At 44.1% G+C, this 15374-nt stretch overlaps 1 protein-coding gene across 2 annotated transcripts in view; it reads left to right on the top strand.

The window, feature by feature from the left end:
- The window catches only part of UVSSA (UV stimulated scaffold protein A), a 262208-nt gene that overhangs the window by 222937 nt on the left and 23897 nt on the right, over nucleotides 1-15374 (top strand). For both annotated transcript variants that reach the window (XM_078678640.1, XM_078678639.1), the window contains exon 12: nucleotides 655-766. In XM_078678640.1, the coding sequence (XP_078534766.1) occupies nucleotides 655-766 (112 nt within the window). The remainder of the gene's footprint in view (nucleotides 1-654; nucleotides 767-15374) is intronic.

Raw genomic sequence — 15374 nt, 5'->3', positions numbered from 1 at the left:
CGTTTACGGGATTCTCAATGACGCTGCAGGCCCTTGCATTGGAGTCTGCTGCATCTTGGAACTGACGCATCGCTTTGGCTGTACAACGCATCTTCGGCGTGGATCTGCGCAATGCTCCACAAACCAGGATTTAAGGAACTTTGTTCAGTGGGCCGAACTGCGTCTCTATAGCCGTCCCACGCTCCATCAAAATCTGCCTGAACTTGTGACTTTGATGTGGTCCAGCGTGACCAGATACCTGAAGTTAGTGCTTTGTGCTTTTTGGTGCTTTATTCACTAAAATCTTTACAATTGCATATCTCTGTTCTACTGATTGGATTTTTGTCGTTTTGGTCTTGTTTTATTTATTAAAGAAATAATTCTATTTTTCTAACTTGTGGGATCCTTTTTGTGTGGCTTTTTCACTATATAACTGTTTAAAGTGTTGCACACATATTTTACACATTGTCTCTAAATTAAGCCTGACTGCTCTGTGCCAAGCTAGCTGAGGGTTCAGCACAGGCTAATTAAGGGTTGGCCATTGCTGCTTGACCAGGGCTCACACCCCCAGTCAATCAACAACCCAATGTCTCACACTTTTGGTTTGGTTCTTATAATTAAACATGTTTGTTTGAAAACCATTTGGAATTTTACTTTTTGATTTTGTTTTTCTAGTGTCCTTTCCATGGTACAGTAATCCCTCGCGATGAACTCGGAATTCCAATTAATCCTGAAGACAAAGCCAGAGAAGAGAAAAAAAAGCTTGAGAAGCAGGCAGAAGACCAAGGTAAGTTTTGTGTTATTTCAGACCATGCGACAGAGGAACAGAGAGTTGTAGATTTATGCTATGTTACACAGTTGTTTTTAATATCTTATGCATGTGCTTTTCCACCATTGGATGGCGTTTGACCATTAGCAGATTAGTGAGAATTGATAAACCGTGCTAAGATTGTTTATTTAAATCAAGAACATCTGCTCTTTTGTTCAATCATAGATTAACATGGTCAGAATTAGAAGTAGAATTAGTAAATGTCTGTTAGAATCTTTAAAACCGATTTTAAAATTGCTTTCTCAGTATGGGCACTAGGTAAAATAAAGTTTGCTCCTTTAGTGGAGTAGAAATGTAAATACATGTTTTTTCTTTGCTTGCCACCATTTATATTAATCATTCATACAATTATTGTCTAATTCTGACTTTTGGAAATAGCATTCCATATGTTCATTTTTCTTCATCACCCTGAGACAATGATGTGTATGTCCTCAGCATATCTTGTTCTCCATCCAACTGATTTTTTGTCCACTGATGCTAACTTTATTTGCGGTTCAGTTATGACTATCTGAGTTCATGAAGCATTATTTCTTTACATTTTTTCTGGCCTGTTTAACAAGTGCCATTCTCCCCTTGCTTCAAAGTATGCATGGCTCATGGGTGTCAGCTCTAGGTTTCTAAAAGTTCCACTTCCTCCTGTTTCCTGCTTTCTGAGCAACTGATTGCAATAGATTCAAAATTGTGGGTCGGTGTAAGAAATCCATCTTTTCTGCAGAGTCCTCCTACATTCTCAGTCTTTTCCTGGACTTTGTTTTGTTCTCTATTAAGGGTCTATGCTCTGTGACACTTGTGGGGCTATAAAATGCTGATGCCAAAATTTGTTTCACTCATTTTGTCTATTTACCTTTCTAACAAGGCTGTGGTAGATGATGCAGAAATTACATCTTTAACATGGAACTTAATTTCATATTTGAGCTGCAGCTTCCATGTACAACACCCACATAGATGACCAAAATATATAGCTGCCAGGATACCACTGTGCTCTGGCTAGGCTGCAATTTTTTAAACGCTGCAGTAATCCAAGGAAATTCTGTGTTTTTGCTAAGAAGGAAAGTCTATTTTATCCATTAATTAGTCAACCTTACCCTGTGCCTTGGAAACCAACTGGACGGGTGAGAGGCAAGATGGCGGATGAGGCCATAGCTCGCACTGCTCAGAGAGCCCGATGGCAGATTAAGCCTAACTTAAGCTGTGGAGGATATGCCAATGTACGTAACCGAGCTTATTTCGGAACCTATTACGGAAAACTAACGGGAAAAAACAAAAATTGAGGCAGCATGGGGTGTGAGCTATGCGATCAGACCTTACCTGCAGCAGCACTGCAAAAATAGAAAGGGTTCTGCCCAAATCACCCTCCCATACCTGGGCAAGGTACATCCAAGGAGGAAAAAGTAGAGAAAAAGGTACTGAGGGATCAATCAAGTATTTATTTTCAAATAAGAAATATTCAATTATCCTGTTGGTATACCTATTTAAGTGTAATCACATTCAAAATGTCATATAAACATATATACGAGTCATCAAAGAGAGTGGCGCAAGGAAACAAACACATATGAAAACATATATATATATATATATACATATATATATATATACATATATGGACAATACAGTCCATACAAAATATCCAAAACACATATACAAACTGTACATTACAATTGCTATAATCTATATATATATATATATATATATATACACCTACCCTAAGAAAAAGTACCAAACTTCACATAGTATTCACTCCTAACTCCGAGTGATATACAACCCAAAGAAAGGAAGTCCCAATAAAGTGCGCCAGAGCTATCACTTCTCTGTACAGTTATCGTATAGGGCACAAAAGAAATAAAGTTGCAATAAGTTGCAAGTTAATGGGGACTCCTTAAGAACAAGGTGTCTAGCCTGCAGCAGCGTCCCGATTCCGCAGACTCTGCGGATTTCGCATGGGTGGATTCTCCAGCTGGCGGCTTGCATTGGTCTGACCGTGCTGAGTGCCCGTAATCTTCGGGGGATACTCCTGGCACTTTCGGAACACTTGGTGGTTTCTGCTACGGAGCTTTGGGGTCAGTCTGCTGGCAGCAGTAGTGGAGGCTGCGGCAAGGAGGTTTTCTGTTTGGCAGCGAGTCCTGCAGATCCAACGCCGGTACAGCTGGTACGGGTGGAGCCAGTAACAGAGGAGGAGGAGGAGGAGGAGGAGGCAGCTACCTGCTCGGCAGCGGAATCAGGGTAGTCATTCTAAGCGCGGAAATGGCCATAAAATCTGCGCAGTTTCAGCAAAGGCGAAAGCAGAACTCGCCCTAAAGACCCCTGCTGCGGATCACCGGCAGCAGCAGAAGAAACACATGTTGCAGCCAAACCAACTCAGGCTCAAAGAGGAGACGGTACCGGGGTCAGTGCAGGAGCCAAGCCACTGTCTGAGATGAGAAAGGGAGGAGCCAACTGGCTCCCACTGTAGTGGACCTCCTGAGAGGTAATGGCAGAAAAACGCTGGAGGCAGCACCAGGAGCAGCAGTAGGAGCGGCGACCAGTGAGGGAAAGAATGTAAAACAGACACAGGTACAAGTACTGGACACACAGGCATGCAGAAGGGCCTCTAAATCTGATATACAAAACGAACATGTATCCCTTGCTAAAAAAGATGGGGGTGGACCTGAAATACTATTAAGGGAGGATGAGACTAGGGCTCACCCCTGTGATGCTGGCATAAATGAAAACAACACCAACATGAGAACAGTCGATGCTGTAGATGCTGTAGACAATGTTGGTAACACCAGTACTGTTAAGGGGGCCCCACATCAGACAAAACCGCAAATAGAGACAGAGATAGAGGAAGGAGGGTTATGTGTAGGGGAAAACCCGAGAAGGACTCCGAGAAGGAGCTGGATTTCTATTCTCTCTCAGATGGAGGAGAGTGGTCTGATGAGGTTAATGATAGTAGTAACCCTGAGGCAAGTGACAGCGATTTGGAATTAGTCCCCCTAGACAGCGGAAAATCCGGGACCTTCCAGAGGAGAAGGAAAATAAGAGAGAAAAAGCTCTCATGGGACTACACTCCCTCGGTCCAACTTACAAGCTCCCCAGAGATGGGAGTAAAGGGAGGGGAGACTACTGCGGCGGCAACGACCTTAGAGACTATCATACAGTCGATAGCTGCTCACCGTGAGGAGACCCGACAGGACGGCGGAATAACTTACTCGTTCTTGGTGTTCCAGAGGGGGTGGAGGGGGAGGATGCCCGCAGATATGTCATTGAGTTATTTAGAGAATCACTTCCTGAACTTACGGACTGGAACTGGTCACTAGAAATTCAGCTGGCGCATAGGATACCCTTTGTGCAAAAGCAGCCAGTACGAGCAGGGTCACTCCCACGAGCTATCTTGGTATACTTTGGTAGAATTTTGCTACGACAAGCAGTATTTCAGAAGGTAAGGCCCGAGGCAAAACGTACTAGGAATGGGGTGTCATATTTTGTCCGCCCTGACTTCTGCCATACCACCGTCGAAAGACGGTGGGGGCTGAGGCAGATGATTAAGCCATTCCAAGATAAAAAGGCACAGGCTTTTCTGAGTAACCCTGCAAAACTAAAAGTTATCAGGAATGGGCAAACACGTTTTTTCCTGTCCGAGATAAAAGCCAAAGAATACCTGGACAGCCTAACAGCCTGAGTAGGGTCGCAAAAGATTTAAAATAGAAAAATAGAAAAAGATGCATGCTTTAGCACTTTGTTTCTCGGAGGGGTTCTTTCTTTCTCGTTTCCTTTGCTCTTGGGCTTCCTTCTCCTTTCTTTTTTTTTCTCTTCTTCTTCAAAGACAATGTAAGGTTGTGAGTTAGGCCACTTATCGTAGCTACACAGCATAACTGTAATAAAAATGATGGTTTATTTACGGGCTCTCGGGCTGTTGCGTTGCACTCATCACACGCAGACAATGTCTGAGTGTCTCTCAGAGGGGATGAGGGGGGTGGGGAGGTGGGCAGTGGGGGGCTGGAGGGGGCAGGGGATAAATTTAAGGAAAACATACAGAACAAGTTGGTAAAGGTGGACAGTTGAAAGGCAGATATATAACTTTAAAAAGTGGCTTAAAGGGGAAAATGTTACAGAAATCACTGTGAAAAGAGGACCAGCACGAGTACTAGAGATGGTTACAATTGTTAGAACAATTTTAAGATGGAGAGAATAAATATCTGTTCAATAAATGTGGCAGGACTCAATGATGCAGCCAAAAGGGGTAAACTGGGGGAGTTGATCAAATTAAATACATTTGACGTTATCTGTCTCCAAGAGACACATATGCCCTGGGACAAAAGGCATCTTATGGTGTTACAGGGATATAATTTTTTGGTAGCCACATCGCAAACCTCAAATATTTGAGGGGTAGCCATTCTGGCCAAAACTTCGTTGGGCCCAGTCAAACGTAAGGCAGCAGATAAGCATGGCAGGTGGGCTATATATCAAATTATGATGATCCCCAAATTTTCGAGGATCTCGAGGTAGAACTGGCAGCATGGTCTATACCCCTCATCCTACGTGGAGACATGAATATTGCGCTAGATCCATTACCCGATGTCAATAACCAAGGGAGGTATCAAGGGCGGAAACCAAGGTTATATAGGGCATTTACATCACTTTTAAATAGTCATGGATTAGTGGATATGTGGCAGGCAAAAAAGACACCTCAGCACTTCTTACTTGTTTCCGCATAGGAAATATGTTAGGATAGATTATTTTTTCTCTATAACAGACCTCCTTGATAAGGCTAATATAACAGTCCTACCTAAGGTTATATTAGACCACAATCCTTTAGTTCTAGGGGTTGAAGTTTTAGATGGCATTAAAAGTAGGGGGAAATGGACTTTTGACAAGAAGCTGTTAGTTAATATGGAATATGTTGAGCATAGAAGAAAATGGGTAGTCGACTATTTTGATATCAACAGGTATAGTGCCTCAAGAATAATAGTTTGGGACGCTTTTAAAGCAGGTCTGAGGGGAGAGACTATTAGCTATGTAGCTGAAATCCGAGCTATACGTAAGCTGAAAAATCTGGAACTAATGCGAAGGTTGAAAACAGCAGAAGATGAACACTCACTTTTAATCACACCTGGGAGAGAGACCATGCAGAGTCTGGTACAGATACAGACTCGTAAGGCAGAGATTAATGGGTGGCTCGCACAAAAGGCAGCAGAGGAGTACCAATCCTACCATAATAGCTCATATGAGAGCGGAGAGTTAGTTGGGAAGAGACTAGCTCTTCGCACTAGGCAAAAGACAGCACAGAACCAAATCTTGGCTATCAATAGGGGGGTGGTGGAATATACGGATCTGGAAGGCATAGTTAAAACTTTCCAAGATTACTATCAAATGTTATACTCTGAAGAAGCTGGTAGGGAGGAAAGTATTACATTAGATGATATTAGACAACTGGTGACAAAAGAGGACCTGGGGCAAATTTTAAATGAAGATCTAAAGGACGAATTGGAATCCGAGATCTCACAAGAGGAAACTGAAACAGCAGTACAGAGTTTGGCTACAGTCCCTGACCAAATACCCCTTGAGTTATATAAAGTATTGGGTATTACAATAATACCATTCTTGTTAGATTTGTTTAAAGGGATCCAGTACAATGGAAATATCCCGAAGTCATGGAAGGAAACTAGAATTGTTATCTTCCCAAAAAAGGGGGAAAGCTCCAGATAACCCAGGGTCATACAGACCAATCTCCCTAATTAATACGGACATAAAGATTTGCTCTAAGATCTTGGCGACTCGGTTAGGAAGGGTCTTTGGTCGTCTGGTCTCCCCGTGGCAACAAGGTTTTATATCAGGGAGGCAATCAACTGACCACATTCGAAGAGTAATTTAATTGTTTGATATTATGTCATAGACGGGGGCCAAATGGTCATGATCCTTCTGGACGCCGAGAAGCCGTTTGATCGTGTAACATGGGACTTTCTGTGGGGAATACTCGAGCTAAGGGGGTTTGGCCAGGGATTTATAAGAGCGATTAGAGCAATGTATTGTGATCCAAAAGCTCGGATATATGTAATGGGCAAAGAGTCAGGGGAGGTTTTAATTCGCAGGGGAACTCGTCAGGGGTGCCCCTGCTCACCCATTTTATTCGCTCTATATATCAACCCGCTTGTAGAGATGCTGCTGGGGGTAGTTAAAAATAAACCTATCTATATTAGTGGGTATCAGACAAATGTTTTAGCCTATGCTGATGACGTGGCAATTGTCACAACATATCCCAAGTAGGCACTAGACGAGATTGCTGTTATAACAGGGAGATTTGGCAGGCTATCAGGGTATAGCATGAACAGGGAAAAAACTATGGTAGTTTGTACACTGAATGTGGAATTTGATGATGCAAGTCGAGCACCGAGAGCAGTTTATTTAGCGGTCCGCATCACGGCAAAAGTGGATAGGATTATTAAAGAAAATTTCGAACCATTAATTAAAACTATAGCTTTGGATTTAAAGAGGGTTAATGGGCTACATTTGTTAATTATAGGGAGGGGTATTATTTTGCCGAAATTTTTATACCTGTTTAGGTCAATTTCACTAGTTTTGGATGACACCATACTTAAAAACATCAACTCCATGCTTTCTAATTTTGTGTGGCAGTACGGGAAGATAAGGAGGTCTATGAAATTGCTGACACTGACACAAGATCGAGGGGGGTTGGCAATCCCAAACATCACATTATATTATTGGGCAGCTCTGCTTCACCAAATATCAGATATTTAACCTTAATTTCTCAAAACTACTCCACGGATTTACACCAAAAAGCACAATCTGCAGACCAAGATCTAGCTTCCTGCCAATGTGTAATTCCTTTCAGTAGTTTTTGCGTGCACAAACCAGGTAAAACATAGCACTATTTTGGAACGTTTTGTGAAGATTCGTCAATCGTTTCCAAAGTTTTATGCTGTTGACTAAATTCCTTCAAAATTTTCTGCCCCTTCTACTTCCTTAAAATATTCTAAAAGCAAGTATTTGATTCATGCCTCATATTGTTTCAGGTGTTTTCTGAAACATGAGTTTGTGCTTGATATTGTATATCAGCAGGTGCCGCAGATGAAGTGCGTTAGGAGAACACTGTAGAATCTAAATGGATTCTCTTATAAATTGCTGGTGACCCATCCTCATTACTCCATTTTCCTTAAGACCCGAAACAAAATTCGGAGTGAGGACTCTGCATGGTGCTGAAATACTGCGATAAGGAACTTCCTTTATGGCCATACCATAAAAGTGGCTGTTTTAGAGCACGGTGGCTGGTTTACACGAGTATCACCAGCCTCGGGAGCTTGTCAGATTGACTCCGCAACCTCCACCACTGGCTAAACATAGGACATGTGTCGATATGTACCTGTCATGCCCCTGGTGTGTATTGAAATTTCCGTCAGTGCACCAGTCCCTATAACACATTTCACTAACCGATTGGTGCTAAACCAATATTAGTTTTAGTCAAGGAGTAAGAAAAATGCATTTTTGCTCTGGTCAGTCAGTGTGAAATTGTGCTGCACCAGTGCAGTGTTCTATAATATCATGTCAGATGTACTTTTCATTATTGACTAATTGGTTGTGCTTCCTTATCTCAAGTACTCCCCACCTGTAAAGTCCTGTAAGCCATTTGGATAAATGCGAATGAAAAGTGGGTTCAACAACAATGAGTGTGGTTTGGAGGTAAACTACTCAGAATGGTCTGTCTCTTGGTGGTAAGCTACGCAGAATGGCTAGCCTCCTACAAAGTTGATCATGTATTTTGGGAATGTGAATACTAATGTTTTTTAATGATGCTTTTATGGTGGACTGAATGAGGGGCAGTGGCAGTTTGAGCTATGTTATATAATTGGGTCTGGGAGTTGAAGGCCTGTGATGTCAACAAAGTCAGAGCAAGATGTGGCTTCATGTTCTAAAATGAGCTACTGGAGGCGAAGAGGAAAGGTCCGAGCATCTGCGACTCACAAGTGGTTAGAGTGGGCAGCCATTTCTAGAGCAAAGTAATGGCCCTAACTAAAGAAGATGGTCTGGCCTGCATAATCTCTTAGAAATGGTCAGGCAGAGTCAAATGTTTATTTCATCAACAGATTCAACATAGTTTTGTGGTGCAGAGGAAGCTAACTATGAATGGGCTGTACAGCCATATTTTTATGTTTCTGTGGTTGTGATTTGATGGATCTAGAATTTAGGCTTTATTTTACGCAGGTAGATTTTTGTGGCTTACTCTATTGTGAGTTAGGAGACATAATCGAAAAAAGACGTAAAATGCTTCCTAAACCAATTGGTAATTTGGTTTGTTGTGATTTTTAATGTTTTTATTTACCATTGACAGATGGCATGAAATCACAAGAATTAGTCACGAGTTTCGACCTTCCTTTTCAAGCAAATTCTGTTTTACTGCCTTAAAGCTGATTGATATATCTTTTGCCGTTATTTAATTGTCAGTAGGGAGGGCTATTAGTCAAGTCAGGGATATTTGTATAGCGCACAAATCACATCCAGGGAGTCTCATTTGTGCGCTATACAAATATCCCTGACTTGACCAAGAGTTATTAAGTAACTCTTGGAATTTTTCATTTATTATGAACACAAATTCTTTGCAGTGCTGGAGCTTTCCATGAAATGGATCCGTTCAGCAATAACAAAATGTTAAACACACACGTCCTGCGCAATGTGTGTTTTATGTGTGCTTTAAGAACAGTTTAAGATTGTCTAGCCAAAGGCACTGACAAGTCTAGGTTTTATGTACAGTTCTACAAAAACAAGAAAGTGCCTCATGATGAAGTACCTGGCTGGAGCATCCAGTCCTCTCTGAAAGCCCTCCTGGCCTGTGGCCGGTGAGACAGTGAATCACGAGGGATTCCACGACCTGCTAATCTGCGCCCGTCCTCCTTTTCCAATAGTGCGCACAGAGGAGCAAATTAAGTGCCTATTTTTTGTGTCCGTCCTGAAGAGAATCTGGTTCCTCCGCCCGTAGTGACTTGTTAACAAACAGGTATCAGCAGAGGCTGGTGAAAGTAGGCTGCTGGCCAGTCAGATGTGAAATAGCATCTCTTTACTAACTACAGTATTGATTGCAGCCTACCGGCGCAAACTGTGTCATTTTCTCTTTCCCGCTGCTAGAGTCGGTAACAATGTGTGAAGAGCTTTAGGGGCCCATCAATGCTCAAAAAGGCGGCTCTTCCCCGGCTCGATATTGATTTTTTTCAAAGGCTTTTAAATTGCTCCTTCATTTTGCTCAAATGCTTATTTCATCTCCAGTGGATGCCGGCATTTTTCCCTTCTGTTTAAACAATTGCTCCATTCAGCGGGCTCCTAAACTGTGACGCCTTCTCATTGCGGCGAGATAAACAGTTTAGACAGGTTTCCGTAATCCTAGGTTAATCGTTCCTATAACTGAAACGTGCCCCAGTGTATTCTTACACTTCATGAAATACATGAAGTCTTATCTGTCTGGAGCGACCGAAGTGTTTCTCTCTTCCCCGACCCTTCAAATACTTTTTGCTGCCCGAATTTGTCGACGGCCTCCATTTTGTTTATCATGTAGTGCGCTCATGCGGTAATCTCCCCCATGAACGGATGCCACTGGAGTATTTGTACAGCGCACCCTAGCCGATGTGCAGCGACGCGCTGTAGTGGGCAAAGGTAAAGACGCATTCAACAGCAGATAGTTGGATTCTAAGAGCGGAAGTGGACTGTGACCGGATGTGATGTACTGTTCTTTGCAGAGTTGCGTTTTCAGCTCTTTCCTGTACTGCAGCAGGGTTGGGGCAGTCCTGATCGATACAGGAATGTTGTTTCTGATCCTGGGTGTATAGATAAAGGCCAGACTTCTTGTTTTTAGGTTTTACCGATTGTGCTGTGTTTGGCAAACCTATTGTAATCTATACTTAGTTTAAGGCCCTTGGGCAGGTCTTCTTCATGCCATTAGCTTTTTTTCCCTCTGGAACCTTCAGCCATTGGTTTGAGGAGTTGGCAAATCCCAACTTTCAGTCTAGCCTTTTTGTGTTGGCTATTTGAAGGCGTCTTTCCAACACCATTGAAAACACAAGGCACTATTTTACAGTCTGAGAGTCACCCAGTGAAACTGGGGAGCGAGTGCTGAAAAAAAGCCTCTAAAATGAATGCTACATAGAGTTGGGTGAGCCACTAAAGGCCGAGCCAGATGCCTGGCTCTGGCAAGGCTAGAGGTCCTCTTTTACACTTGAGCCCAAAGCGAGCCACGCATCATGTGGCTTCTGCCTGCCACCCATGCTGTAACCTAATGAGTCAAGAATGCACAAAAACATATTAATCTTTGATGTGAAACATGCAAGGTAAAGTCCTACCCATCTAATGGCTGAATGTCACAATGTAAATCGGAAAGCCTGGGATTTTTTCCGGCTTCCCCGCTTGACCACATTTTGTGACCGTAGGCAGATAATATATTTTACCGTGCTTCCGTTTTTCTCATTGCATTTGAGAGCACTTTAAAATGCTTAGTTCAGAGTATGTGTTACACAAGCACCTCTTTTGGGTTTATTAAACTATAATCTTGATCTGTGTATGAATCTAGGCCACATAAAGGGTGTGCATGACAACTAGCTTCGCTCTTAATTCACTAATGGCATTGTTATCATGGCGGGTGTTAGTGGGCATGAATATTTTTAAGTTCATGTTTAAAAACTGCCACTTTCAATAAATGCCTGTCAATGCAGTGATATAATCTAATGTACTAAGTTGAAACTCTTCTGCATGTTAAAGATATTCACTTTTGAATTTATCATATTTTTATATGGTGTCATTTCCAGTTTACGTGCCACAAATTTTCAGGGCTCGACTCGTGCATGGACTCCAAGAATCCATCCAGACCCTCAGCTCGTGCACGGCTCTCTCTGTTAATTTGTAGGCTCAACCACCTCTAATGCTGCAGAACAAAATTTACTCTGTCGCATTCATTTTTCATATCCTTGTCTCTGCTCTTGCTGCTCTGCACAAACTTAAGCACTGACAAAGCCAATATCACACTGTACAAACATGAAACCTATTAACTTTGCTACAGTGTTTGTCTTTTTTGTAGTTCTGTACAGTAAGCTTTACTTAGCTGTGCATAAAAAGCACTGAATCAAGAAGAGAGGAGTGTGCAGTTCTGTATGGGGATCTAGGTCTCCCGGTGAAACCAGGATAGTCCAGGGGAGTGCACCTTATAGGAGCAAGGGCCCTCACACACCCCAGGGGGTGTTATGCTTCATCATTGTGCAGCTCCTCATTGGGCCGGCGCTGCAATGCCCAACGTGCTCCCCGAGGGGGCTCATTGCCGAAGTCCTTTTTAGCCGTTATGAAGAGTGAGGTGCATGTGTGGTACGTGGGTGTAAGTAGAATGAGGAAAGGGTAAGTGTATTAAAAATGATTGGAGAGAGTCCAAAAAAAACTATTTTACTTATCGGGTCACTTTATCATGATTAAAAACACGATTAGCGAGCTAGTGATAGATTTAATGGTCTATCTGGGCTCTAGTTAGTGTAAGTCTATGGTCAACATGTTTCATGCCTTGTACCGTCTGCTAGGATCACGGGGTTGGTTTCGGCCCGTTTTAGATCCAGAGTGTGTCAAATCCTGTGTTCGTGCTGTTCACTTCCGAATGTTGGCCATTCAGGCGATTGTTCCTCTGGTCCAGCCAGGGGATTTTTTGGCTTCTTTTGATCTCGAGGACGCTTATCTCCATGTTCCTGTTGCAGCCTCCTCTCAGTGATTCCTGAGGTTCGTAGTAGAGGACGCCCATTTTCAATTTTGTGTTCTCCCCCTCGGCCTCAAGTCCTCTCCAAGGGTCTTTACAAAGGTCCTGGCACTACTGATGGCTATCCTTCATGCGGGGAGGGGGGGGGGGTGTTCATTCACCCCTATTTGGATGATGTCTTGCTTCATGCAGTGGAGGAGTCTGTTTTGGTCGCTCAGGTCGAAAGGGTCTTGGAGGTTCTGCAGGGGCAAGGATTTTTGGTTATTTGGGGGAAATCTTCTTTGATCCCATCTCAGGACTTGGTCTTCACCAGGGCTTGTTTTCAGACTCTCGAGGACAGTGTTATTCTATCTGAGAGGCGACTGGTCTCGTTGCAGGCACAGGTTCAACCCCTGATATCCCAGGAGGCTCCACCGGCGGTGGAGTGGTTGAGGGTGCAGGGGCCTTTGGCTTCGGTGGTGTTTCTTGTGCCCTGTGCCCGGTCTCACCACCTTCGCCTAGCCAACTGGGTTCTGGCTGTGTGGTCTCCAGGGGTCCAGTATCTGTTGGCTCCACTACGGATGACTTACCTAACCTGGGAGGACCTCTCCTGGTGGCTCTGCCACCAGCATCTTCTGGCTGGGGTTTCGTTGTCTCCGCTGGCTCCGCTGGTGGTAACGTCGGATGCCAGCCTGTCCGGTTGGGGGTGTGGCAGGTTCAGGGCTGCTGGTCTCTGCAGGACTCCCAACTGGAGGGAGTTGCAGGTGGTTTGGCTCACTCTACTCCTATTTCAGGATGCTCTGCGGGGACAGATGGTGGTGGTTCAGACGGACAGTCTGGTGGCGAAGTCCTATGTCAACAGTCAGGGGGGACTAGGTCCAGATCCCTGAACTTGGTGGCCAGAGACATTTTCCTGTGGGCTCATGTCTGGGTTCTGGGGCTGTCTGCTCTTTACATTCGGGGGTGGAGAATGTCTGAGCTGATCTGTTTCCCTCGTCCAAGGATTTCTATCTCCTTCCCAGTTTGTTCCTCCAGTTGGTGGTTCGTTGGAGCCTCCCGGTGGTAGGCTTGTTTGCTGGTCCAGGGAATGCTAAGGTGGGGCGGTTTTGCTCTCTGGATCGAGGGTTTGACCTGCCCATGGCTTCAGGGCCTGCTCTTCGCTTTTCCTCCATTCCGGCTGTTCAGGGCTTTTCTGGTTCGGTCCCAAGGGAGTAGGCCCAGGTGGTGTTGATTGCGCTCAGGTGGCCTCGTGCTAATTGATTTCCTCCCCTGGACTTGTTGCTGTGCGACCTGAAGTGAGTCCTTCCTGTAGTTTCTTTTCCGTTGGTTTTTCCGGCTCTTTCCCCGGGCACCTTTAGGAAGTTGCACTTGACGGCTTTGGCAGTTGAGCAGAGGGGCTTAGCCGGCTTGGGGCTCCCTAAACAATTGGCTGAGACCTTGCATTCTACTTGTAGGTCTTCTTCGCTTCGCTCTTATACCAGGCATTGTAGAGCTTTTTTGGGCAGGTGTTTTCGTAAGGAGGTTGATCCTACTGTAGCTGATCTCTTTTTGGTTATGCAGTTCCTGCAGGATAGTGCTCAGTTGGTTGCTTTGTGCAGTGGGTAGCCATTCAGGCATTATGGGGTTCCCGGCGCAATTTGCATGATGATGAGGGCCATTTGCATCGTTTTTTTCCAGGGCCTTTTTAACCTTTTTCATCGGCCTGTTCGTTCTTTTCTATGCTGGAATTTACAGTTGGTCTTGGATGTGCTGTCAGGTCCTTCTTTTGAACCCCGTGATCGGCTGGAGTTGAAGCTCTTGACTTTCAAGGCTTGTTTCTTGATAACCATCACGTCGGCTAGGCGGGTCGGCTAGGCGGTTGGAGGTGTTGGGGCCTTGTCCTGTAAGTATCCTTTCTACAAGATTTTTTATTGAACGGGTTGTGCTGGTGCCTGTTCTGTCTTTTCTCCCTAAAGTAAATTCAGCTTTTCAACTCAGTCAGGAGGTGATTTTGCAGGAGTTTTGTCCTGATCATTCCTCAGCTGGGGACTGTCGGCTGCACTGTTTGGATGTGCGGAGGACTTTGTTTTGGTATTTGCAAGTGGAGGAGTCCTTCCGGAAGGGGGACGCTTTGTTTGTGAGTTTTGGACCCGCTAAAAAGGGGCAAAACGGTCCACGGCTACTTTGAGTTGGTGGATTTGGTCTCTGGTCTTTTTGACTTACGAGGTAAAAGAACTGAATCCTCCTGTGGGTGTGCAGGTGCACTCTACGCGCAGTATGGCGACTACTGTGACTGAATTGCAAGGTACGTCTGTGGTGATAATTTGTAGGGTGGCGACTTGTTCTTCCCCTTCCACTTTTGTCCGCCAATATCAGAGTGTTGGTCTGGAACATTTGGATAATTTCCTGGGCCACAAAGTCTTGTCCTCTATGAAGGACTAGGAGAATTGTGTGTTGATTTTGGCATGTTATGGAAATGGTGTTCTTCACTCAGTTGTCTGTCTCTGTTTTTGCTTGCTATTTCCTCATTTGGTAAGAAGGAAGGCGAGGGAGGGACAGGAGGTAATGCGTCCATTACTTACTGATATGGCATTACTCCTAGTACTACTCCCTCGTCTTCCTTCAGGGTCCCTCTGGGTGCAGTTCAACTGAGTTCTAGGTTTGGATTGTTTATGTACAGGAGGTGGGGGGGGTCAGGGATGTTTTTATAAGCTGGGGGTGGGTCTTGGGTAGGCAAAGGGTCTCATTTGTTTTTTTTATTTACTTTTTCAATATTGCTTAACGTTCAAAACATACATACATTCAATTAACATTGGGCCTCATTTGTTAAGAAGGAAGGCGAGGGAGTAGAACTAGGAGTAATGCTATTATCAGTAAGTAATGGACGCATTCCACATGGCT

The sequence above is a fragment of the Lissotriton helveticus genome, chromosome 2_2 (genome assembly GCF_964261635.1).
Source record: "Lissotriton helveticus chromosome 2_2, aLisHel1.1, whole genome shotgun sequence".
Classification (NCBI taxonomy): domain Eukaryota; kingdom Metazoa; phylum Chordata; class Amphibia; order Caudata; family Salamandridae; genus Lissotriton; species Lissotriton helveticus.
The sequence above is the reverse complement of the archived record's forward strand: the minus strand, read 5'-3'. Positions and strand labels throughout refer to the sequence as shown.